Source organism: Chelonia mydas, chromosome 11 (genome assembly GCF_015237465.2).
Source record: "Chelonia mydas isolate rCheMyd1 chromosome 11, rCheMyd1.pri.v2, whole genome shotgun sequence".
NCBI lineage: Eukaryota > Metazoa > Chordata > Testudines > Cheloniidae > Chelonia > Chelonia mydas.
In genome coordinates, this window is record NC_051251.2 from 415,685 (window position 1) to 440,708 (window position 25,024).

A 25,024-nucleotide genomic window follows, 5' to 3' on the forward strand; every position below is an offset into this window, starting at 1 on the left:
AGTCTGTATTGTGAACTAATAAAAATGAATTTATTTTCCAAAAAAATAGAAACTTGTCACTCAAACTGGGCAAAATGTGCAAACAAGACAACAGAAATGTTGAACATAAATTAACACAATGGAACTTTAAAACTGGAAAAGCAGCAAACCCTTCTGTCCATTTTGGTGCAAAAATATCATCCGTTTTGGCTAAACACACTGACCTGAGAGAACCACAGCTGATCTATGTGAAGCTCTGACTTTCCTTACTGTCCCTCAGTGCCCAGTGGTAGGCATAGGGATGTGCCCTTGATGCCACTTGGTATGTTGGGTGGGAGGGGTGTAGGAGGCTGCTACCATGGATTTCTCGACACCCTTTGCAGCCATTCGTTTGTGATTGTAGGACACATAGGTTAACCAGAGTCTGCAGCGTTTGTTTGTTGCCTAGGAAGCCCCATTATGTCTTGTGCATCTCCCTCTCCTTTTCTTGCTATGATACCTGCGTCTGTCCCCTCTGTCCTCCTGCATGCTGTCTGTGTTGGCCCACCAGGCCCTTTGTTTGCGGTCCAATGCAATGCTGACTTGCAGATTCTCACTGAACATACTCCCTTGTACTCTTCTTCCTTATCCTCATCAGGATCAGATGTTCTGCAGGGAGGGAGTGCCCATCAGGGCTGCAATAGCAGCAGCTACAGGTAAACCAGATGGATCATCCGATGAAGTGAGCTGTAGCTCACGAAAGCTCATGCTCAAATAAATTGGTTAGTCTCTAAGGTGCCACAAGTACTCCTTTTCTTTTTGCGAATACAGACTAACATGGCTGTTACTCTGAAACAGATGGATCATTGGATGTACAGTCAGAACAGAAAGGGAAAGATAAGCTTCAAAACTCCCTTCCCTTATTACCATAATTTTAAACAAGACATCCTTATTGACATGTCAGGTCTGGAGTATCATGGCATAGTCCCAGCCTTGTGAGTATGGCTGGGTGAGGGTGGAGACCAGGGGGAAGGAGGAAGGCGTTAAGATTTTCAATTGTCGGAAAGAATGAAATTTCGGTTGCTACTGCCATGGGTACAGGTATATAGGGCAATGGCACTGAATATTGGTCCTGTTCCCAACAGGTGGGGGTGATGTTAGCTAATATCTCACTGCTGAGAATAACAACGGCATAGCTCAGCTGCTGCTGGTGTCCTGAAGCCATTTTGGCCTGTATGCGCTAGCCTGTTTGCTGCCGTGGTCTCTGCTAAAGGCCAGGCAGAGTGGCATGGAAAAGTGTCCTACTGTGGAGGAAGAAATAAGACTCATCCCTAGACATCTTTGGGAGAAGATCGCAGTGTATCTCCATGAGAGTCAGTGGAGACTTCAGGAGGATACATAGGACATCTCTGTGTACAGTCACTCCCTATGCCCCTCCTGCCTAACTCAACAGGAATGAAAAGCAGATGCTAACTCTGCCTCTCTGTCCCGCTGCCCCTTCTCCTGTGAATAACACAATGACAAATTACCACCTGCAGCTTAACTTGGGGATGCGAGGCACAGTCTTTACATTTAAAACATTGTGAGGGAAAATGCTTGCACACACCACGCTTCCTTCCGCTCCGTTGGGCTCCTCCAGGCTTGGCTGATGGGACTGGCTGGTTTCCAACTAAGTCTTCAACAGGTCCAGGCTTGCTGCATGGCTTGACACCTTCCTCCTCACCACCCTGGCACATGTCTCCTCACTGTTCATGGCTGGAGTCTCTGTTTTGGTACCCACAGCAATCTGCAGGGTACTCGGGGGTCTCTGCCAAGTGTGGCATGCCTGCAGCTCAGCAACAGATCAACTATTGACCAGCCTGGCCTTGTGGTCGGGCGCTGGGCCAAGGGGCCATGGCCCCATCACTTTCTACCGGCTGTAAGGGTGAGTGGGGGGGGGGGGTCTTGGGGGACAGGGCCATGGTTCCGGCACTGGTGTTTCCCCCCCACTTCCTGTTGCTCCTGCTTGTGGGATGCCTAGTGCAGTTCCTTGGCATTGACACGGCACGGCAGCTGATCCCCATTGCACCCCTTTGCCAGCATACCCCGTGCCGTCTCCCCGTGTCCAGTTACTGTGGTTGGTCTGCAGCTGTGCTTGCACAGCCGCTTCTCCCCACAGGCCTAGGAGACCAGGACCTCCTGTCTCCTCCAGGCAGGAGCCAGGCTAGACCGTGGAGCTACCAGGATCTGTTGTGTGCAGTAGCCCAGCAAGGGAGAGCTGCAAGATGTGCACCAAGCTGGGCAAACAGGAAAAGCATTTAAAAATGTGGGGGGTTCTGGTCAGTATGACATCAGGCAGTGGAGTTCACCTTTGTGACTGAGCAGTCACTGCTGCAAGGAATGGTGCATTGTGGGACAGCTGCTGGAGGACTGTTAGTGTAGACACAGGTCACACACTGTCTGCACTCAGATGGTGTTGGCCTCATTAGGTCGAACATGGTCCAGGCTGTTTGGGGAGGTGGCTTCACTACAGCACCCTGACAGGGCGCTGATGTCAGCTGGAGACTCATCTGAATGTAGACGCACACACATAAGTTGACATAAATCGCCTTGCGTCGACCTAACTTTGAATGTGGACCAGACCTAAGGGTAGTGTGTCAAGAGTCAGACCTGAGATGCTTGGCTCACTACTAATGCTTTCAGCAGCAGAAGGGTTAAAATGTGTCTAGTATTTGAATGTTAATTAACTTTGAATTGTCTGGGCTCTGGAGCTGGGCATTGTTAAAACAACGGGACAGGAGATCAGAATGATGTCCAGACTCCATGGGAAATAGACCCATCAGAGTACAACTTCATCACAAAGGTTCTACGTTGTATGCTTGTCTTAACATAATTAATGAGCTAGGTCTGTAACAAGCACTGAAAGGAAGGAAGTTGCTACTGTTACTGTGCAGTAAGTGACCTGTTTGGAGAAAAGGTCAGAGTAATCTGTATGCAATGTAAATAAAGGGGGAGGCTATTAAATTATCAGGAGACAGATCAAAGGCTGGGCCTGAAACAAGCTCTTCTCAAATGTTAATGTGAGTCTGGGCACCCCTTAAGTAGATACTCTGCTGTGCAAACCCACAGCTGTGATTAACCACCCTTCCAGCTGCGCTCTTGGCTGTAGTGATGAAGCCTGGAGTTGTCGGCTCCAGGCTTGGTGAGTCTCTCTTGAATGAAAAAGGGTCTGGCTGTCATCACTGCTTGAGAGAAGCAGAGATCTGTGACTGTGCCCTTGTTCCATGTGCGGCATCGCAGAACTCCGCGCTGTCTATCCTTTGATTAGGCAGTGCAGTGCCATGGCTGTATAAATGTAGTGTGACCTCTGGATTTTCTGGCTCCTGCTCTTAGTCTCCTTCTGTGTTTAATTAACATGTCTCAGTAAAACTAAATCCTACTGTGGGGAGACAGGGACTGGGTGCAGCCATAAAATGTAGTGGGCGGAAGATGGAAGCAAAAGGAAGCCCCTTTTCGGTAAGGGCTGCTGGAGCTTGAGGCCTGTCTACAACACCAGTCTGAAGCCTGGGGAGGCCCAGTCTGTTTTATAGACCCTCCGCTTGTGCCTTGCCTGTCGCCTTGGTATGGGGGAGATACCGAACACTCGCCTTTCTGGCAGACTGGGTGTTACCACAGGCTGCAGTGGAGCCGTGGCTCCTGTCACTGGATCCGTTCTCAGGGTGTCTCTGCACTACAGCGCCACAGTTACCGCCCTGCAGCTGTATCGCTCTAGCACAGGTGCTCCCTGCATTGACATAAGGCGGCTTTGGCTGACTGTAGATAATCCGCCTCTGTGTCCTCCCAGCTGTGTGTACGGGGTGGGGAGATGGGCCTGGTCAACTTCACGGCATTGCACAAGGCACCACATTTTTCCCAGCCCTGAGCAAAGTAGCTAGGTACACCTGAGTCTTAGGTGTAGACCAGGCCTGAGTCGAACCGACTGACAGGAAGGGCTAATCAGAATGGTGGGGAAAAAGGAGTTCCGCTCCAGAGCTTCGTGTATACCAGCGCTCCCACTCAGGCTAATGCTGGTACGGCTGCACTGCTGGGCAGGGGAGGCTGTATGCTTTCCTAGGCAAGGTCTGTGGGCTCTAATAACCGTTTTTAGTGATGTGCCATGTGTGAGCCAGGCTGCATTGGGGAACAAATGGCCTGGACCATTTGCTGAGGCTGCTATCAAAAGTAGCACCTCCACCAGCAGAGTGCTGGGTTCCTGCAGTGTCTTGTCTTTGATTTTGGGGGGGGGCGGGTTGCCATTGCTGCATCAGGCTTGGGCCAGCAGGGGGCGCTGCTCAGGTGTAGATTAATGAACATACCAACCTTGTGCTGGTTTTATTGTGTTACATTCTGCGTGATGGGAGTCTGACTTTGGAGCAGCACCCTATGGAGCACGCCTTGGGAACCATGCAGGGGAACCGTTGCCTTTGTCACTGTCTTAGGGCTGCTTTTAGTTAGTTCTGTCCTCGCTTTACCATCAATGAAACTCTACTTTTTCGTTTGGGAAAGGGGGACACACTGCATTAGGGCAAGGAGTTGGCGCCCTTTTGGAGGGAAGGGCGCTGCCTGCTGAATCTGAAATCAGAGGACAGACAGGGGCTCTGGCAGCTCTGAGAAGGTGTGTGAGGTTACTGTGTAACCCCCCGCCCCCCTGAGGCGTTGAATGACACTGCCCATTCCATCCCTCTGCAGCTCGTTCATGTTCCCAGCTGTAACCTCCAATCCTCTGTGAAGATCTTCCCCTTCAAGTCTCTCCGGCGCCTGGAGGTCAGTACTGCTGGGAGGACTAGCTGAGCCTCCATCCCCAGCCATTTGGCTTTGGGGCTAGTCACTTGCATGCCCCAGCTTTTCAGAGATTGGGTGAAATGCCGCCCTCTCTAGAGGAGCAGGGTCTGACCCCTACGGCACTGGAGTGGGCTGGGAGTACTGGCTGCAGTGCTCCTGGGTCTCTCCTGTAGAGCTGGGAGAAGGGCGGCTCCCCTGACATGGGGCTGGGGGCAGGGAGGTGGCTGCTCTGGTGCTGTGACTCGCCTGCATGCATTCTCCCCCTTCTCTCACCAGCTGAAGTCTGTCCCTCTGCACTGCCTGCGGGGGCTGCGATTTGTCTATTCCCAGCTGGAGGCCTTAACTTGCAGTAAATGTGTCAGCACGCTGGAGGTGAGTGCTGGCTCTGAGCCTGGGCCAGGAACTGATCCCTGGGAGCAAGGACTGGTTTGCTTGGTCTTCCAGGCGCTGGGGGGGTGGGGGGGGGCGTCTCCGTGAGCTACTGTTCTCCCCCAAGCAGCTGGCTGAGACTCACTCTCACTAGTCAGGAGTGGTCAGGTTTCCCTGCTGTCTGTCACACAGGCTCTAACTTCTGGCTCTGGAGGTCCTCAGTTGCTGGCTGTTCAGGTGGCATTGGCTGGCCTGGATACTCTTATCCCCCGTGCCTAGTAAGAGCTTGTCTCCTTTGGGACCTTTCAGCACCTCCCAACCTGTGACCCTGAGCCCTGCCACGTGCTGCATGAGGCTGCCCCTGAAAAGCACTGACTGCAGCTGGTAGAGAGGCTGCCCACAGGGAGCACCTTGCGCCCATGTCCTGCAATCCGCAGGCTGTTTGGTGGGGAGGGAGGCTCACGTTTTAACCTGTAGAGGCTTGAGTGGTCTTGGCAACAATTCTATCCTCATGCAACGCTTATTAGCAGCCTACTAGCTTGAGCTGGGTTAGCCAGCAGGGAGTTCTCTGAGGGTCCTCAACTCAGGAACTCACTCCTCTTGGTTTACCAGAGCTCCAGTTGCATGATCTCTAGCGCATTCAGCATAGCCGCTCTGTTCCCTGTCTGCCCTGGCAGAGAGCCGGCTGGGGTTGGTGGTAGACGGCCACTGGGGGAGGGTTTTGCTGAAGCTGTAACAATTTGTAAATGGCTTGATTAATCTTCGTGCCTCAGGTCCAGGAATAACTGATCAGAGCATGTGAATAACTGCAGGCCCTCGGAGGTACCAGGCCACAGCGGATCCCCTTCCTTCTAAGTCTAGCCATGGGGGCTCCCACCAATCCCCATGGGTAGCAGCATGGGATGTTCTGCGGGGTGGGGATGACTGACTGAAGAATGGCAGGGGCGTGGCCTGTAGCTTCAGTGTGCAAGCCCTGTACTGGGCCGGCTACTGTCTGGTACCCAGCTACTATCCCTTTGCTTGTCAAGTGCTGGCTGCTAATCTCTCCTCACTCCACCTTCCTAGGAGATAATCTCAGCCTGCGGAGGGGATCTGAGCTCTGCCCTCCCCTGGCTGGAATTGCAGACTGTTAACTTCAGCTACAACTCCATCACTGTCCTGGATGGATCTCTGGTGAGGGGACCCTGTCACTGTGGCTAGCGATGGGGTAGAGGGGTTGGGTATTGACTATGGTCATGATGCTGCCAGGCCCCATGGGAAGGGTGTAGGGAGTCTGGGTGGCAGGGCCTGGCCCTTCCTTCTGCTGCGGAGATGTTTGTTTTGTCAAGGGCCTTGAAGCTGATGCTCTAGCACCCCTTTTCCCCTCTCTTTCAGCAACTGCTGAATGCCCTGAAGGTCTTGGATTTGAGTCACAACAGAATCCGGGACTGTGAGCACTACTTAACAGCAAGTATCTTAGGGCAAGTTCTGGGGGTTGAGCCCTGTGTTCCATGAGTCTTCCCCGATCATGCCTGGATCTCCCCTGGTTCGCTTTAATCTGCAACCCCCACCCTAAAGCAGGTAGCTGCTGCATAGCTATGGGCTGTGACTCGGACCCTTCAGCCTACCAAGGTTGTCTGGGCAGCATCCTGATGAGCAGCCCTTTACTTCCCTGCTAGAGACAGGCCAGAGATTCCCTGAACCTTTTATCAGCTGGGGCCAGGCATGTATGGGAGTCCAGACTTGCCAGTGCAGCCCCTTGTGGCGGTCTCAGGGGAGGCCCTGCATAGCTTCTGCTCCTGTTAGTATTGGTCAGGAGTAGCCTCGTTCCACTGCTGTGCAGATATGCAGTGCTTCTTCACTACACTAGAGTGGCTAGTGTGAGCATGCTGCGCCATTGCTGGAATGAATGATGTCAAACGCTTACCTGGAATGATTAAGGCTGACACTCTGACATATGCCCCACTCAACCTGCCATTCCACCACGAGCCAGAAGCCAGCTACCTTCCCTAGACTGGGGACCTCTCTGGGCATACCACATTCACCTTCCAACATCACGAGGTCTCAGCCGCTACACCCGCACCTGGGGCTTGCGGTCAGTGGTGTGACAGTCCTGAAGCAGCTGCCTTGTTAAGACTGAGCCAGTGCTTTGTGATCCTCTGAGCAGCACTCTCTGGCCACACTTAGCCTTTCTCTCTAAAATAACGAAATGGGGAGGGTGTCTCTCCATGTGATGTGAACTGTGAAATCTGACAACCGAGGGAGGGATTTTCAAACGCAGTCAGTGCTGACATGCTCTGCTCCCCTGGGAGTGGATGTTAACACTTGGCAGATTCCAGTAGGAGCAAAGTGAGACCAGCGCTGAGTGTGTCTGCAAATGCCACCCCCAATGTGAACTTGAACAGTTTTACTGAAGAAACCTCTCGCTGCTCTGGGACCGTGGCTAGAGCTCGGACAGACACCCCCATACGTTCCCACGCTGTGGTGTTTACAGCCACAGCATCTTGGATAGCTGTGTGAGTAGAGAGGAAGGATTGCCCAGTGGTTAGGTTGTCCTGGGACTTGAGGCAGGGCTCCGTTCGCTGTGTTGCCACAGACTTCCTCTGGGCTGGTCTCTTCCTCTGTGCCTCCTTTCTGTCTGTAGCATGGGAAAAGCCGCGCTCCACACCTCAAAGGGCGTGTGCGAGGAGAAATGCACTAGTGATTGTGAGGTGCTGGACTGTAGGAATGGGGGACATGGAAGTGCCTTAGAATTCAGTGATGCTGAATTTCCTGACTTTCAGATTTGCTCTTTCAAGCTAAGCTGTCAATCGGCTTTAAGATAGCTCTACCCTTAACGTAAAATTTTTGTTTGGGTTCCGCTGTTCTTTAACTTCATGGACAACAAGCTCTGAGCATGCAGCTGTGAGCCAGGGCTCCTGGGGTCTAGTCCAGATCCGGCACAGATGGTTGTAAAGCACTTGAAGAGCTTCTGAGTGCAGCCTCTGTGAATGGCTGAGGTAGGGCTCCACCTCCTGTAACAGGAGAGAAGTAACTGCGTGGCTCTGAGGGCTCTTCTCCTTTTCTCTGTGCAGACCCTTACAGAGCTGGAGTACTTAAATCTGGCCTATAACTTCTTGCCAAAGGTGCCAAACCTGGGACTTTACAGTCGAACCAAGCTGGTGACTCTGATCTTGCGCAACAATGAACTTGACAGTATTAATGGTGAGTCCAAGAAGGGGGATGGCTTGGGGAGTCATAGGCACTTGGATCCCAGAACTGGGAGTGGCCTGGGGCCATTCCCTCTGCCTGGAGCCATTCCTTCTCTCCCTTCCTTCCCCAGCCCAGGAGGAAGAGCTTGGGGTCTGCAGTACCTCAGATCTGTCAGGCACGGCAGCTAGTGTTGATCCTGTGGCAAGGGAGAAGGAGCTCCTTTGTGTTGGATTTCCTGGCTGATTGTTGGCTTCTCTTGTTTGTCTGCAGGGGTGGAGCAGCTGCTGAACCTGCAGCACCTGGATGTAGCCTATAACCTGCTGTTGGAACATGCCCAGTTAGCACCACTGTCCATGCTGCACAACATGAGAAAAGTGAGCAAAGTGCCAGGCGGGGTGAGAGAGGGAGACCCCTGGGTCCTGAGGTGCAGGGGAGAAGGGAAGTCTCGGAGTTCAATGCAGACTCTGATTTCAGTGAGGAAAGTTGTGGGGGGGAGGGCTGGCATGGTTCTCTGGCAAGGGTCCCTGTAAGAAGGACACTGCTGTCTCTGTTCACTCTCTCAATGAATCCAGCAGGGATGTCTTCCAGAACTCGCAGCCTCACCCTATATCCAGGTCAAGCTGAGATTGTTTCCTTCTCCCTCGTCCGTTGCCTCACATAGGTTATGCAGGCCAAATCTTGCCCTTGGAGACCACTGTGCGCTCCTCTGTATTCCAGAGGGCTCGCATATGTCACTGGCTAGATCTGAGACCATTCTGATACACAAGTGGAAATAGACTCCAGCTGCCCTCTCCACTGTGCAGTCTCTGGCGCCCTGGGAGCGTGAAGTACTCAAACTCTAGTCACTGATTCTGTTGCACACAGGGCACAGCTGGAGGTTAAAAACTAGCTTTACACTCTCTTTGCAGAGTAGAACCTGAAGGGGGGGTTCCAAAGAGGATGGAGCTCGGCTGTTCTCAGTGGTGGCAGATGACAGAACAAGGGGCAATGGTCTCAAGTTGTAATGGGGTAGTTCTAGGTTGGATATTGGTGGGGGGAAACTATTTCACTAGGGAGGGTGGGGAAGCACTGGAATGGGTTCCCTAGAGGAGAGGTGGAGTCTCCATCCTTAAAGGTTTTTAAGGCTTGGCTTGACAAAGCCCTGGCTGCCATGATTTAGTTGGGGTTGGCCCTGCCTTGAGCAGGGGGTTGGACTAGATGACCTCCTGAGGTCTCTTCCAACCCTGAGATTCTATGATTCTATGAACTACACATCAGGACATTTGTATTGGAATGGCTCTCGAGGATTCAGGAACACAACCTGGAGATCCTTTGACCTCATTCTCTATTTGAATTCAAACAGCAGGTCCAAAAGACCAAGAGAGATGGCAATGCTAGGCTTAGCTCCTTCCTGGATGGGCCACTTCATTGCCATCCCAGTTGGAGGAAGTGGCTCCTTCTGTTACTAGCCCTTGCTGTGTGGGAGGGGACTGGTCGCCGGCAGGCTTGGTGGGAGTCTGGAATGCAAATGGATAATGACACATACTGTTGTTGCTCTCTCTCCCAGCTGCACTTGGAGGGAAACCCATTATGGTTTCACCAGAACCACCGATCTGCAACCATCGTACACTTGTCTCCCAGGGCAGCTTCCTTCAGTGTGAGTATTGGAGCCACATACTCCATATGCAGTCTGGAGAGCGGCCAGGCTGGGTCAGACCAATGGCCCATCCAGCCAGGTGTCCTGTCTTCTGACAGTGGCTGGTGCCAGGTACTTCAGAGGGAATGAATTGAACAGGGCAGTTTATCAGATGATCTATCCCCTGTCATTCAGTTCCAGCTTCTGGCAGTTGGAGTTTGCAGATGGCCAGGGCAGGGGGTTTAGTCCCTAACCATCTGGACTGATAGCCATTGCTACATACATTCTGCCCCTGGGGCTGCAGGATCAGTCTCTCTGGCAGTTCTGGGGCTGAGCAGAAGAAGAGAACTGCAGACATTAAAAGTGATTAGATGGTACCATAAAAATCTCTCATCAGTGCAGGTCTAAAATCTCCCCTGCCCCCGCAGAGTACAGGGACTATCCCTGCTTCTCTCCTATCTCAGGAATAACTTTCTTGGGAGCAGCCCTTTCTGCTCTCACCTATTGGAAACCATGACTTAGATTAAGCTACATCCAGTGACAGAGCTTGTCGAAGAGAAGGTTAAGGGATGACTTGCCTCAGCATAGAAGTACCTTTTGATAATGGACTCTTCAGTCTAGCAAACCAAGGTATAACACAACCCGGGGGCTAGATGTTGAAGCTTGACCTTCAGACTAGAAATAAGGTGCCAGCTTTTGCAGTGAGGGGAGTTGGGACAGTTCACCAGGGTTGTGGTAACAGGATGTTTTTCGGGAAAATCTGCTCTAGTTCTACCAGGAGTTATTTGGGAAGGTCCATGGCCTGTGTTACATGGTGAGACTAGACAATCCCAGTGGTCCCTTCTGGGCCTTAATCTGAGTCTCGTTCACCAGGACACTATACAGTGACTCTGGCACTAGGAATGCAGAAGGAAATCTGGTTCCTGGCAGGCTGGCATCTGGCTGTGTAACAGTTGTGTCCTAGGACAGAGTGGGTGCAGGCTGGGGGTCCCAGCCAGGCAGAATGTGACTGATGTAGGGGGCCAATAGAAGGCTGCACCGAGCTCCAGCTGACTGCAGATGGGTTTCTTTGTCATTACAGCTCCTCTTGGATGGAGAGTTGCTGACTACCTCAGACCTGATGGTGAGTATGGGGTGATAAACTGCAGCTCGCTCTGGGGTGGATATGCTCTTCCTCCTGAAAGCAGCTCCTCTGCTCTGTTCTCACTGTAACTGGCCATTCTTAGGGACCATCCACGAGCAGCAGGACGGCAGGTGAGGTGCAGTGATAGTCTGCTCCAGACCAAACTCCTAGAGACCTCCATCTCCCCCAGCAAGGTGCCATGTTATACAGCACCTCTGGGATGCCAGTTAACCAGTCAGATCTCTGCCTATGTCCATAGAAGTTGCAGGTATTGAGTTAAACTGAGGAAGGAGGGAAAGCTGCCCCAGTCAGACAGCTATGGACCTGCCACCCACTCTGGGGGGAAACAGGCAATCTCTCTGGGGAAGTCCATGGCCCCTCCATGCTTTGGCTTGGTTTGCCTCACTCCCACACCCTCCTTGGTCTCCCCTCCATGCTCAGCTAATATCGCTGTCTTCTGTTTGCTTCAGCACCTTCCAAAATCTGGGCAGGTCATCGCCCAGTCAATCCACTCTTCGACCTCGGAGAAGACGCTGCTGGACCGCAGTGCCCTGGACAGCTCCTGCGGTGCAGACCTCAGCGACAGCCAGTCCCCAGGGGAGAGTGGGGCTGCCAGGCTCCCGCAGAGAAAATCCAAGGTCTTCTATTGGTTCTTTTGCTCCATAGCTGGGGCTTCAGATGAAGGGCCTGATCCAGGGCTGACTGTGACTGAGTCACTCACTACCCAGAGTTACTAGCTCCTTTGCCATGTGAAATACAGTGGGGCCCCCGTCTGATCCATTTCTCTGTGGTAGTGTGGGGATCGTGGCCTTGCTGTATAAAGGGGGTTAGCTAGCATAGTCTCTGAGGAAGAGGCTTGGGTTAAAAGGTTGAACCTGACCTACTGGAACAAATGTGATGCAGGGCAGGTGCTCTAGCCTCCTCAGGCTCTTCAGGGACTAAGGGATCCTTCACGGTCTCATCACATGGGTGGTTCTGCCACTCAGCCCTGCTCCTTCCGTCTCTTCTAGGGAAACGTTAGGGTGCGCCGGCCGAGCATCTCAGAGCCCAGTGATACGGAGCACGAGTACCAGGCACTGCCCTCCTCAGCTGGTGAGACTCTCCCCTCGTCGGTAACACAGTAACTGCCCTACCCATGGGGGGGGTCTGGCTTGGGGGCTCTGTGGGTGGTGACTCTCCCCAGGCCCTCAGGATGTTTTCTCTGTTCAGGGATGGTCCTGCGGCACCAGAAGGAGATGGAGCGCATGGACGCCTTCCGAGATCACTTTGGTGCTGACTGGCTCCAGTACAAGAGGCAACTGGAGGAGCACGACTGGGAGGGGCCTGTCTCTTCCTTTTGCTGTCCTGCAAAAGAGGTCCCAGGCAGCCTGCCTGGCACCGACACGCCGAGCGAGAGTACCACCCAGGAGCAAGAGAGACCCTCTGGGTTGCTGAGGGACACCTTTCTCCCCTTGGACAGCATGAGGGAGGAAGAGGAGGAGGAGAAGGAGCCACAGCTGGAGGAGTCCTTGGGAGAAAGCCGCAAAGGAGAGATGGATGCGGATGAGCTTGCGGCCCAGGAGGAAGAGGAGAAGCCAGAAGGTAAATAGGTTCTGCCTGGGGGAAGCTTTTCAGCCCATCTGCATGTAGTCCTCTTCCTGCTCTGGTCACACCCTGCTATGAGACTGCACCTGGAGCTCCCTCCATCCTCCCCCTGGCTCCAGAGGAGCTGCTGCTCCCCTGCAAAGCACCAAGGGTGGAGTGCTGTGTGTATACTAACCTCTGGACATCTGACTTGGCAGTGGACCTTTGCCAGCCTGTGTTAGTGAGCCAGATAGAAGGGGACGGTGACCCAGAGCCAGACTGGATCTTCCTGCGCATCACAGCCCAACATGTGATTGAGGTGGAGCTGAAGGCAGCCAGAGTCGTCCATAAACTGGAACTGAGAAGTCTGCAGAAAGTGGAGACCTCTGAAATGACCTGGAGAAGGATGGTGAGTTGAGGCTCTGTGTGAGGTAGATTCATAGTTATTAAGGTCAGAAGGGACCACTATGATCATCCAGTGTGACCTCCTGCACAATGCAGGCCACAGAATCTCACCCACCCACTCCTGCAATAAACCTCTCACTTCTGTCTGAGCTACTGAAGTCCTCAAATCATGGTTTAAAGACTTCAAGGTTCAGAGAATCCTCCAGCAAGTGACCCGTGACCCATGCCCCATGCTACAGAAGAAGGCGAAAAACCTCCAGGGCCTCTTCCAATCTGCCCTGGAGGACAATTCCTTCCTGACCCCAAATATGGCGATCAGCTGAACCCTGAGCATATGGGCAAGATTCACCAGCCAGATACCCAGGAAAGAATTCTGTGGTAACTCAGATCCCACCCCATCTAACATCCCATCACAGGCCATTGGGCCTATTTACCACTTGCCCCTTCATTTTCATATAGGCCAGCATCTCAGACACAGACTTGAGGGGTGGAAAAGCCTTAGCTGGAGGAAAAGGGGTCATTGGTCCAGCATGCAAAACCTAAAGCCGACCTCTCCCTCCTGCCTGTGCCTAGAGCTGCCTAGGTCCATGTTGCTGAAGGACACACAGGGCAATGCTGCAGAAGTCAGCCCTAGAGTTCGGTTAGAGACAGGGCAGGATGTGCTCTTCTGTGTTGGGAGTAGAAGAAATTGCTCTCATGGGAGAGAGTTCCGGAAATAGAGCTGGTTAAAGCTCTTAACACATCGTTTGTCTTAAAGGATTGTAGCTGGGCTTTGTACTCGACCACACTGTAACCCAGCATAGCACTGGGATTAGCTTCCTGGCCTGGGCAGTAGCTGCCAGGTTTCTTTGAGATTAGTCCAGCAAATTTCCCTAATCGTCCAGTATAGTCCTGCTTCTCCATGGCTCTGTAAAACTGCTGGCAGCTCAGTAAACTGGTTAGCCTGTTTCCTTGCCCTCCTAGTATGCAAACCCCTCTGCCCTACTGACCACGGCCTCCCATTATAGCTTATGATCAAGTTAGACTCTAAAATGACTTATTTGTGTCTAGATCAGGTGGGGAAGGGAATATCTTTTACTGGACCAACTTCTGTTGGTGAGAGAGACCAGCTTTCGAGCTCAAAACAGAAGTTGGTCCAGTGAAAGATATTGCCTCCCCCACCTGGTCTCTAATATCCTGGGACTGACACGGCTACAACCCCACTGCATTAACTGGGTCCAGACAGTCTCACTGGACTTTCCAGAATCCAGTCCGCATATGCTTAGAATTGGTGATGTTCTCATCTGCTTCTTACATTTCTCCTCATCCCCTCCTTAGCCCTTCTGGCAGCACTGACTCATTCGGTCTTCCCCAGCCCCGATCTGGGTAGAGGCATTGCATGGCACAGCAGGTGTTCTCTTTGAACAGTGGCTTGATCTGGGCCTTGGAACATTTCTGGTGCTTTTAGTGCTTATGGGCTTACTCTTCTGCCCATTCCCTTTAAAGGATGCCACCAAAAATGGTCCTGCCCAGCGTGCCGTGCAGTACTCTGCTAAATCCCAGGAGCATGTAGCCATGGGCTGGCCTCTCCTGACTGGGATCTGGGGGTTTTGCTGTATTTCCTCCTTGCAGGACCTGGAGCGCGTGTTCCCTGTCCTCACGCTCCATTTCGGTTACATCCGCAAGGACCGTCGGAAGCGCAGATACGTGGTGCTGGATGATCATCCAGAGCTCTGTATGCAGGTGAGGGGAGGTGTGGGGTCCATATGTTGAGCTGCCACCTGGCACAGACCAGTGGCGTGAGCAGGGCTGGTGGCTCCACAGTGGACCTGGCCTTCTGTTCTGGGCCCATGCCTGATGGGTGTGGCTCTCTGGCACCTAGCCCAGCTAGAGACTGAGTCTGCTGCAGCTGTAGCTAAGAGCCATGTGGCTTTTAGCTCATGCAGTAGAGGCTCATGCATTTAGCTCCAGAGATCCCAGGTTTGATCCTGCCTGCCAGTGACTGGGGTCTGTCAGTGTTTTGCGTGAGTGCATATGTACACTGACATCCTGAGGCTCTAGATGACACTTGAGGTCTGCAGTTTCTGCTGGGTGTGTCATCTAAAAGCTCCGGGAGGCTGTAGAGGGATCCCAAGATCCACAAGCAGCAGAGGACCTGCTAAATGGCTTGTGCAGGACCCACAGGTGTGGGGAGTAACAACTACACCCTGATGTGTTAGGCTGTGGAGGGACCAGGGCTCCTGGCACAGGGGCCTTCTGGGGCTAGGAAATACACACTTATTTTGAGGAGGGCGTAGAATCACAGCTAGCCAGTTAGAACCCAGGCCTTCGAAACCCTGCTGGAGGCACAGGAAGTGCATCGGCAGTGATCTCACGTCCACGTTCTGGGTATTGGGAGGGTGGGGTGTTTAACCGAGAGCCAAGAGGCTGCTCTAGGCAGTGTCAGTGGATGGGAACTCTGAAGAGCAAGAACACCTGGCTGCCCTGTAAATGTGGGGAAATCCTGCTGCCTGTAGCAGTGTGTGTGTCCAGGCAAAGGCTGGGAAAAAACTGCCCCCTGCTTGGCTGCTTGCACAGACCCCAACAGTGCATCATGCCGTCCTTGGTGAGAGCGTATGTAGGACAGCTGGGTCAGGAGCCACGGAAGAGTTCCAGTGAAACAGCAGCTGGGGTGGAGGCTTGGACTAGGAGCAGGGCTGGGTTTCCTCCTCTAGCTGGAGACCCCGGTTGGACAGTATCCCTCGGTGCTCAGTATTTGGTTAGACTGAGCTGTCAGTTTGCCTGTGAGGAGGGGACCCATCATCCTGCAGCCATGCTGGCGTGGAACTGGGGCAGCTGTCTCTGCTCATGTACCTGTTGTGAGGCTGAGGCTACGATGGCCAAGTCTGACCGTGCTAGCTGGTTCTCCTGCCCCCCAGACTCTCAGTGCTTGTGCTTGAATTCCGAGCTCAGGTTTGTGCTGTGCCAGGTGTACCCAGCTCACATCCATGCCCTGGTCTCACTCAAACATGCAGCCCCCTGGCAGCCACACTCTCCATCTCTCCCTATGCTGCTGCTTTCAGTGTGTGCTGAGAGTGCTGTCCCCTGCTCTGGAGGAGAATCGCAGACTTCAGGGAGTAGAGGAGGGGTCCATGAAGCTCCAGTGCCTGAAATGCAAGCAGGAGTTTGCCCAGCCCCTGGCACCATGGCAGCAGAGTCCATATCCTGCGGAAGCTGAAGGTGGCAAAGGCATGGAGACCTCAGCCCAGCCAAACCAAGGTATGGTGCTAGGCCAGACTGAATGCACCTGGCAAACAGCCCGGTGCCCCGGGCATTGTTGCTTAAGTGTTGGCAATGGTCCAGGGTGTATGAGAAGTGCAATCAGTTGGCCATGCCGAGGGGGCACTCATGCTAACAGAATATACTCTGGGAAGGGGATGGATCAGGACATGGGTGGGACGGAGCCTGCCTTGTCCAACAGGAAGAATTAAACAGCAGCCGTTCGGTGTGTCTAAGGCAAATGGCTCCTTGGGGTCTGGGAGCAGGTGAGGGGGCTGGCAGGCTGCAGGTGGATGTAGGGAGTCAGCCGAGTGTTGCCTGCTGATTGGGGGTGTGGTCCAGAGGACAACACGGTCAGGGAGACTTTTTAACTAGATTGTTCATGAATCTGGCTGAGCAGGGACTCAACCAGTGGACCAGGCTGCTGTTGGCTGGGTGAGTGCCCTGGGGGCTGGGCTGGATCTTCCTTATTTTTTCCTTTTTTTAAAAAAAAAATGTGGTGTGTTTTTTGTTTGGTTTGTTTTTTTAAATCTGAGTTCCTGGGCTGGGAAGAGCTATGTCTATCTAGCCCTGACCCCCTCTTTCCCCCCTGCCCCCCCTTACAGAGGCTGCTGCCCCTGGTGAGCCCATGGTCTGTCCCAGCTGCTCCAGCGACCACGTCGTCCTCCTGCCCTGTGAGAGGCACTCCAGCTCCCCGTTGCCCCCGCAGCGTCACACGGACAAACCCCTGTCGGAGCCGGGCCCCCAGGGGAGTCTGGAGGCAGCGTCTGTCCTGGGCAGCCAGAGTGGGCAGTTCTATATTGGGGGGGAGGACGACAGCTCCGAGACCGACCCCAGGACCCAGGAGCTTAGCGGTGACCATGGCAGCACCATCCACTCCAGCTCTGATGGGGATGGCAGGAGGAAGGAGCTGGGCGTGAAGAGCTGCTACTCGTCCCTCAGCCGGACAGACACCAGTGCAGGGAGCCTGATGGGGAGTTACCACTATGGCGCCTCCCGTGGGCCCACGCCCTCCCAGCTCTCGCTCAACTCGGAGTCCGAGGAGACCTGGAACCTCAGTCCCCGTGAGCAAAGCAGAGCTGCTGGGCTAGATCTGTGTGCGTGGGTCCCCGCCCCAGGTGCTGGCAGTCTGAACTGGGCTGCACCCAGTGCAGGTGGGGGAGGCCCTGCTGAGCTGGGAGAGATGGGGACTCGGAGGGATCAGAGTGCTGAATGGAAAAGAGCCCCCACTCCAAGCAGGGATAGCTGACACCTCACAGTAGTAATGCTTCACTCCCCACCTTCCAGACTCCAGGCCCCATCCTGCAGTTGGGAAACAGAGTCCAGGGGGTGACTTGCCCATGGGCTGCCAATGGCAGAGACAAGACTGGAGCCCAGGGCTGGTGGCCAATCTGCTGAACACAAATGGCTTGACAGTCAGTAAGGGGCTTTGGGCAGCTGTCTCTCCTGAGTGTTCTTTGCTAATCGCTCTCCCCTGATCGGATGGGGCTGGCATGTGTGGCAGCATCTGCTCTCTAGTACCAGCATAAGTGTGTGGCATTGAACAGGAGCTGCTGTGGGTCTATGGCTGCTCCTGCCCATGGTGATCTCTGGGATAGGTGTTGGGCTCACAGGTCCTCACTTCACAACTGCATGAGAAGGACCTGTGTTCTGGCTGTTGGCCCTGCATGCTGGGAGTTGTGCTGGACTCCTTCACTGAAGGGTCTGGGATTCCTGCTGTGGCAGGAGGCCTCCCGAGCCTAAAATCCCTGCCAGCAGGGACCGGCCTGGCCTCAACTCATCCTGCTTTGGGAGCCCGTACACCCAACCCCTGGCTGTGCCCCTGTGTCTAACTCCTGCTGTGGTGCTCTAAAGAGGCACCCTGTGGGACTGTGCATTGTTTAGCTAGAGGGTGCCAGACTCAGCCCACTGGACAAAGACCGGATCGCATGGTCTAAAATAGCCTCTTGCTAGTGCCCTTGTAGCTGAATCAGACTCAGCCCCAGGTGCCAACCCCAGAGCTGGGTGAAAAATGAGTTTAGAGCAGGGTGAGAACATCTGCAGATGGAGGATGCTTTTAGGAGATGACTCCCACCATTATATCTCAGTACTGAAGGAACAAGGCTTCCCTGCTTGGATGAACAGAGCCCAAGAGGTGATGCTGTGGCCAAGAACCCTGTTCTGGCCTGGGGGAATGAGGTGGATGGGACCCAACAGACTGGTTTCCCCCTGTATGTGCACATGCCCAACAACTCCAAGCATCACTACCTGGCTGCTGACACTGCTGGGGCCTGGTGGAGGGATTGCTCACCGGGGCGGCCTTGCTGCAGGAGCACAGGATCGCTGATCTGCCTGCTGTGCTCTCTGCAGCCACAAACTGCACCCTGGACGTGAGGGATTTCCGTTCCGTGGACCATCGCCTCAGGCTCTACCTGGACATGGAGGTGTTCGAGGAGAATGTGGAGGAGTTCCAGTGCTTCCTCAAGGTGAGGGCTTCCCACAGACCTGGCGGGCAGGCCCCAGCAGGTGCAGGCTGATGCAAGACTCTCTGCACTCAGGCTGACTGTACTGGCTGCACAGGTGGGCTGGGTGGATGCCTGGGCCAGTGGGGCAGGAGTGGCTGAGATGCTTCCTAATGCCCAGGACAAGAGAGCAGGCTGTTATGGGTTGCGACCTACCCCACACTGTGCTCTTCCAGGTGGCCATGGTGAAGTTTGGCCGGTACGGGGAGTTCCCTGCGCTCCTGGTGGCCTCAGATCTCAGGATTCACATGCTGGAAGTCACTGGGGAGATCAGGTGAGGAGCAATGCTACACAGGCTCTGAGGCCCTGGGGCAGTTGCTTTGCTGCAGGCTCTTTGTCCTGGCCTCTTGGGCATGTCCGAGTGGAGAGAGGTAAATAGTGGTGTCCCTCAGGGGTCTGTACTGGGACCAGCCCTATTCAATATATTCATAACTGATCTGGAAAAAGGGGTCAACAGCGAGGGGGCAGTTTGCAGGTGATACAAAACTACTCAAGGTAAATCCAAAGCAGACTGCAAAGAGTTACAAAAGGATCTCACAAAACTGGGTCCCTGGGCAACAAAATGGCAGATGAAATTCAATGTTGATAAATGCAAAGTAATGCACATGGGAAAACATAATCCCAACTAGACATATAAAATGATGGGCCTGAATTAGCTGTTACCACTCAAGAAAGATCTTGGAGTCATTATGGATAGTTCTCTGAAAACATCCACTCAATGTGCAGTAGCAGTCAAAAAAGTGAACAGTGTTAGGAACCATAAGGAAAGGGATAGATAATACAGAAAATATCATATTGCCTCTGTATAAATCCCTGGTACACCCACATCTTGAATACTGCGTGCAGATGTGGTTGCCCCCTCTCAGAAAAGATACTTTGGAATTGGAAAAGGTTCCGAAAAGGGCAACAAAATGATGAGGGGTGTGGAACAGCTTCCACAGGAAGAGAGATTAATAAGACTGGACTGTTCAGCTTGGAGAAGAGACTACTATGGAGGGAGACGATGGAGGCCTGTAAAATCATGACTGGGGTGGAGAAAGTGCCGTAAATATGAGAAGGCACAAATAGCACTCGCTTAAGAACACGAACTAGGGGTCACCCAATGAAATTAATAGGCACCAGGTTTAAAAAAAACAAAAGGAAGTGGGTTTTTTTTCACAGTACACGTAATCAACCTGTGGAACTTGTTGTCAGAGGATGTTGTGAAGGCCAAGACTATAATGGTTCAAATAAGAACTAGATGAGTTCATGGAGGATAGATCCATCGATGGCTATTAGCCTAGATGGGCAGGGATGCAAAACCATGCTCTGAAGTGTTCCTAGCCTCTGTTTGCCAGAAGCTGGGAATGGGTGACAGGGAATGGGTCACTTGCTTTTCTGTTCTGTTCATTCCCTCTGGGGCTCCTGGCATTGGTTGCTGTCGGAAGACAGGACACTGGGCTAGATGGACCATTGGTCTGACCCAGTGTGGCCGTTCTTATGTCCCTGCTATGCTGAAATTCATTCAGAGCTTCATGTTCTCCCTTGAGCATTCAGCAGGAACAGGCAGCTGGTGGTTCTCCCTGTGCTTAGCCTCTCCTAGTAGAGGCCTGCAGAGGAGCCTAGGGAGGGAGAGGAGGAAGTGGAGGGCTGGGGAGTGGCTGCAGCCTGTTGTGGAGAACTCTGCTCTCTGTTTAGGGGGCAGCCAGCAGACTGGCTGAAGAAAAATGACTCTCATTACCTGTCCGATCTCTGCTACCTGGAGATGGGGCTGGGCCACCAGAGCCTGCGGATGGAGTTTGAAAATCCCAAGGCCTCCTACAACTTGCTAGTCCGAAACCAGAGCCGCTGTGACCAGTTCCTACAGTGCTTGACATGTAAGAGTTGTGGGGAATGGGGGGCCTTTGTCTCTTGTCCCTGTCTTGGCAAGAGGCTGCACCTGGCCATGTGTTGGAAAACCCTTCCCTGGTGAGAACAAGCAGGTGAAATAGTCCAGTGTCCTTTCAATGGCTCACTCTAACCTGGAAACTCCAGCTGCCCAGGGACACCATGGGTAACAGTCTGCCTTTCTGCTCTTGTCTAGATCTCCTGCAAGAGCTGCCAAGCAAGCACAGGAGCAGAGTGATGGAAATCTGCACTGTCGAGATGAGTCCCCAGCATCAGCTATGGTAAGAGCAGCCCATGGGGCAGCACCTGCCCACCCCATGTGCTGTATGCGGCGTGTTCTCAGCCTGCTACCATTGATGCAGCCCCATGGATGTGCTGGGCACCCACTCTAAACACCTACCCCAAGGGCCTGCCATCGGGCACTGGATTTATAGATGGGGGTAGCAGGTTGGCTGGGGAGCACACAGGCCAGAGAGGGGGTTTGGGAGGGAGAGGCGGCTGAGCTGGACATAGGGAGTTCTGGAGCTGGGAGCAGGAGAGGGGTGGACAGAACACAGTATGGCCAAACAGGAGAAGGTGGGACCTGATACGGGCAGGCACAGGGCAGCATGGAGCCCAGAAGGGAGGGGTTTGAATCTGAACTGGGAAGGCAGCAGGAACATGCTTGAGACAGGACCAGGGAACTAACGGTGGGGAGGCCCCAGAGGGCAGGATGTGGTGAAAGAGAGAGAACTGCCCTGGAGCAGGCTGTAGCCATGCAGGTGGGTGTCTGTGCAACTCACGACTGTCTCCTCTTCCAGGCCTCTACTGGAAAAGGCCCTGTGCTCAGTGGCTGTAGACTGTACGTCCAGCCGCTTCTTCTACCTGCTGGCGTATTTGATCCAAGGTACGGGGTGCTTGTCCCGTGCTAGGCCCTGCTCCGCCTGCAGCTGTGGCAGTGTCTGTCTGCCCACCCGGGGGAGGGGATGGGGGTGGCACAGTCGTCCCATTGGTGGGAGCAGACAGCAGGGTTTCCTGTAGGAGCCCCTCAGAGCTTGGGCGTGGAGGGAAGCAGCATCTCCACCTCTCAAAGGGCCAGTGACCGTCACCGGCTCCAGGCTGGGGCTGCACTGCCTGAGGCAGCTCAGTTTGGGTGTCAGCACTTTAAAAAGTGTCTGAAAAGCTGGAGGGGGTGCGGGGAAGAGCACAGAAATATGAGAGCTGGAGAAAACACCCTGCAGTGCGACTGAAAGAGCGGTCTGTGTAGCTTACCAAAGAAGACAGAGCAGTGACTTGATTAGCCTGTATGTACCTTCCTGGGGAGATCTTGCCTGCTGCTGCAGGGCTCCTGACTCGAGTGGAGACGGGCAGAACAAGTCAGACAAATTCCAGTTAGAAATACGCCACACGCTTTGTCCCAGTGTGGGGGATTAACCACTGGGACAAACTCCAAAGGGAAGTGGTGGATTCTCCATCTTGACTCTGCATATCCAGCCTGGTACCTTCCTGGCGGGAGCTTTCCTCAGACAAGTCCCTGGCTCAGTGCAGGGGTAGCTGCTGGCGTTTTCTGACCTGTCATGTGGGAGGTCAGATTAGATCATCTAATGGGCCCATCTGGCCATGAGATCCAGGGATCGAGGCTCGGGCCGGTCCCTCACCAGAGCAGTTGCAAAGAGCTGCTTCCCTATCCCCCCACTTCAGCCATGGGGTGGCTGGTCAGGCCTCCTGCACCACCCACTCCTGGGCAGTGTGGGGACTCCCCTCTGGGGCTGGTGTGGCTGGGCGTGCAGGGGCACAGAAGCCAGCCCCATGGGGGATCCAGGGCCTGAGTAAGGAGATCCCAGTGACCCGACTTCCAGTCCCATTCCCCCTTAGGTGCCTCTGCCTTCCCTGTGACTCTGCTGAGCACCTTCAGCACTCTGCTCCTGCTGGAGGAGAATCACCAGTGGCAGCGGGTCCAGCCCACACCAGGTGCAGCTGGTGAGAGGGAGGTGCCCCCCGAGAGCAGTGTCCAACTGAAAGAGAAGCAGCCAATCAGCAGCATCAGCAGCGTCATCACTTACCGCTTCTCACCCTGTGATGTCAAGCTGATGTTCTATGACGAGGTAACGGGGTGGGGCATCCCTTGGCGCACAGGGTCCCCAGTGCCTGGGGCAGGGGTTGCTGCTCTGACTCAAGAGCCCACCCTAATGAGGACCCTCTGTTCTGTCACAACCTCTTTCTCCTGTCCCAGACCCAAGGGTCTCTGGCCAGGGTGGCAGGTGAGGCGTGCCACAGTGCTGCTCCATGGGGTCTCTCCTGCAGCCAGCAGCTGCTGCTCTTGTTCACCAGAGTGTGCGTATGCCTGCCCCACCTGCACCAGCACAGCCAAGCCATGTCCTGGGAGCAAGGCACAGGGAGACCCCGTTCCTGTGACAAGGAGCTGGATCCCTGGCGTGAATCCAGGCCTCCGTGCTGCATGGGGCCTGCTGCGATGGGTGGCTAGGAGCATGGATCCCGGCACTGGGCACCCAGCCGTGGGAGAGTGCACCAGCTGCTCGGGTCAGTAAGTGTAGCCAGCTCTCGAAGCATAAGGATACGGGGCACTGATCTCTGGCCTGTGAGACTGGAGCAGCAAATCCCCAGAGCAGCCACTGTGAGCTAGGTCCATCCTGACCTCTCTACTCCCCATGTAGGTGCTGAAAGTGGAGAGCACGTGGCACATCCACACAGAATGTCCTGAGCTGCTGGCCCAGCTGGTTGAGTGGATCCGTGGTCCCTGGGAGGAGATGTTCTCCATTGACCTGCGGAAGACAGTGCAGGAGGTCCCGGAGTGAGCATGGTAGCTGCTGACGGGCAGAGCTGGCTGCCTGACATTCCTGTTCAGTGGCCTCTGCCTGCTCCTGTGTTCTGGACCCAGGGCCTTTGCTGGTGGGGAGGAGGGGAGCACTGAATGTTTTAGCTGGTTTGGCAGCTGAACTGACTTGGTTGGGTCTGGAGGCGAGCACAGAGGGGTAACACGTGGTGCAGACACTGACATAACCTCGTGGAAGCTGCACAAAGCTGCAGCCTGGTGGTTTCTGACAGTCTCGCTCAAGGGGAGTAGTGACCATGCCAAGGTCACTTCCTATTTATCTCTGGGGTCCAGGGCCAGTGGGAACCCAGCAGGGTGGGTGGTGGAGCCAAAGCATGCTCAGACAGGTCATAGGCAGGCATCTGGGGCAGCCCTTACACCCGACAGAGGAATCTGCTGCATGTCCACTTGCTCTCAGGACGGTCACCAGTTCCGTGCTGCTGAAACCCATATTTATTTGTGTCTGGCCTTTTGTGGCTTCCCTGATGTCTCCTGCCTTGAGCCAGGGGCTGGCTGCCCAGATGGGCCAGGGCATCCTGCCAGGGAGGGGGGCCAGGGTGACCCTGGGCAGAGTAATCTGTGCCTGCTCAGCAAGGCAGAGCCTGGCCTGCTGCTTGTAACTCCTTCAGTGGGGTTGGGCAGCTGCTTGGGGATCCTGGGGGGCAGTGAGTCTATTTTAAACAGGACAGTTTTACTATTTTCTACTGTAATAAAAGCTTCTATTTATTCAGTTCTGTCTCCTGCATGCTGCAACCTCTGCCTCGCCGTGTGCTCCTCCTGGGGCTTGCAAGCCAGGCTGGGACAGGCCCTCTCGGTACTCGACTGGGAGGCTTGCAAGGAACCCCAGGATCCTGCAGTGAGTGGACTGGTGGCTCATTGGGGGTACTCCCCAGTGTGGCACTAGGAGGCTGTGCTCCTGGATGTGCTGCCTCCCTCAGGTGGGTCACACAGCCGAGATCTCTCCTCAAGGCTGCTGTTTCACAGCCCTCTCCCAAGACAAGAGGCTTAGTTTGCTGTCCTGATCAAGTCTCTGTCTGGACTATTGCATTCTGCCTCACAAAACAACCTATGCTGCTCTTACTGCAAGTCATAGAACCGTAGGACTGGAGGGGACCTTGAGAGGTCAGCTAGTCCAGTCCCCTGCATTCATGGCAGGACTAAGTGTTATCTAGACCATCCCTGACCATTGTTTGTCTTACCTGCTCTTAAAAATCTCCAGTGATGGAGATTCCACCACTTCCCTAGGCAATGTATTCCAGTGCTTAACCACCCTGACAGGAAATGTTTCCTAATGTCCAACCTAAACCACTCTGGCTGCAAGTTAAGCCCATTGCTTCTTGTCCTATTGTCAGAGGTTAAGGAGAACAATTTTTCTCCCTCCTTGTAACAAACTTTTATGTACTTGTAACTGTTACCATGTCCACCTTAGTCTTCTCTTCTCCAGCCTGAACAACCCTTCTCTCCGCAGCACTGTAGTGCCCCTGACACCATCTGAGCAGCCCTGGGTCAGCCTGGAGGATGGCTGTCTTCCCCAGCTGAAGGAAGTGGTCTGGGGCTAAGTGCTACTGACCTGGGTTATTCCCCACCTTGCTGCAGCGCAGCCT

At 54.0% G+C, this 25,024-nt stretch overlaps 1 protein-coding gene across 4 annotated transcripts in view; it reads left to right on the forward strand.

Moving 5' to 3' along the window:
* The window catches only part of LOC102933813 (serine/threonine kinase 11 interacting protein), a 34,946-nt gene extending 10,796 nt beyond the window's left edge, over nucleotides 1-24,150 (forward strand). For 2 of the 4 annotated variants that reach the window (XM_037911969.2, XM_043524839.1), the window contains exons 4-25: nucleotides 4,666-4,740; nucleotides 5,035-5,130; nucleotides 6,193-6,300; nucleotides 6,502-6,573; nucleotides 8,181-8,310; nucleotides 8,569-8,672; nucleotides 9,845-9,934; nucleotides 10,995-11,036; nucleotides 11,507-11,674; nucleotides 12,047-12,128; nucleotides 12,246-12,617; nucleotides 12,818-13,008; nucleotides 14,616-14,726; nucleotides 16,046-16,241; nucleotides 16,847-17,305; nucleotides 18,591-18,706; nucleotides 18,919-19,016; nucleotides 20,420-20,598; nucleotides 20,805-20,889; nucleotides 21,409-21,494; nucleotides 22,463-22,692; nucleotides 23,263-24,150. In XM_037911969.2, the coding sequence (XP_037767897.1) occupies nucleotides 4,666-4,740; nucleotides 5,035-5,130; nucleotides 6,193-6,300; nucleotides 6,502-6,573; nucleotides 8,181-8,310; nucleotides 8,569-8,672; nucleotides 9,845-9,934; nucleotides 10,995-11,036; nucleotides 11,507-11,674; nucleotides 12,047-12,128; nucleotides 12,246-12,617; nucleotides 12,818-13,008; nucleotides 14,616-14,726; nucleotides 16,046-16,241; nucleotides 16,847-17,305; nucleotides 18,591-18,706; nucleotides 18,919-19,016; nucleotides 20,420-20,598; nucleotides 20,805-20,889; nucleotides 21,409-21,494; nucleotides 22,463-22,692; nucleotides 23,263-23,403 (3,231 nt within the window). In that variant the 3' untranslated portion in view covers nucleotides 23,404-24,150. The remainder of the gene's footprint in view (nucleotides 1-4,665; nucleotides 4,741-5,034; nucleotides 5,131-6,192; nucleotides 6,301-6,501; nucleotides 6,574-8,180; nucleotides 8,311-8,568; nucleotides 8,673-9,844; nucleotides 9,935-10,994; nucleotides 11,037-11,506; nucleotides 11,675-12,046; nucleotides 12,129-12,245; nucleotides 12,618-12,817; nucleotides 13,009-14,615; nucleotides 14,727-16,045; nucleotides 16,242-16,846; nucleotides 17,306-18,590; nucleotides 18,707-18,918; nucleotides 19,017-20,419; nucleotides 20,599-20,804; nucleotides 20,890-21,408; nucleotides 21,495-22,462; nucleotides 22,693-23,262) is intronic. The other 2 variants (XR_006284706.1, XM_037911970.2) reach the window with 2 other exon arrangements.
* Nucleotides 24,151-25,024: the final 874 nt, after the last annotated feature.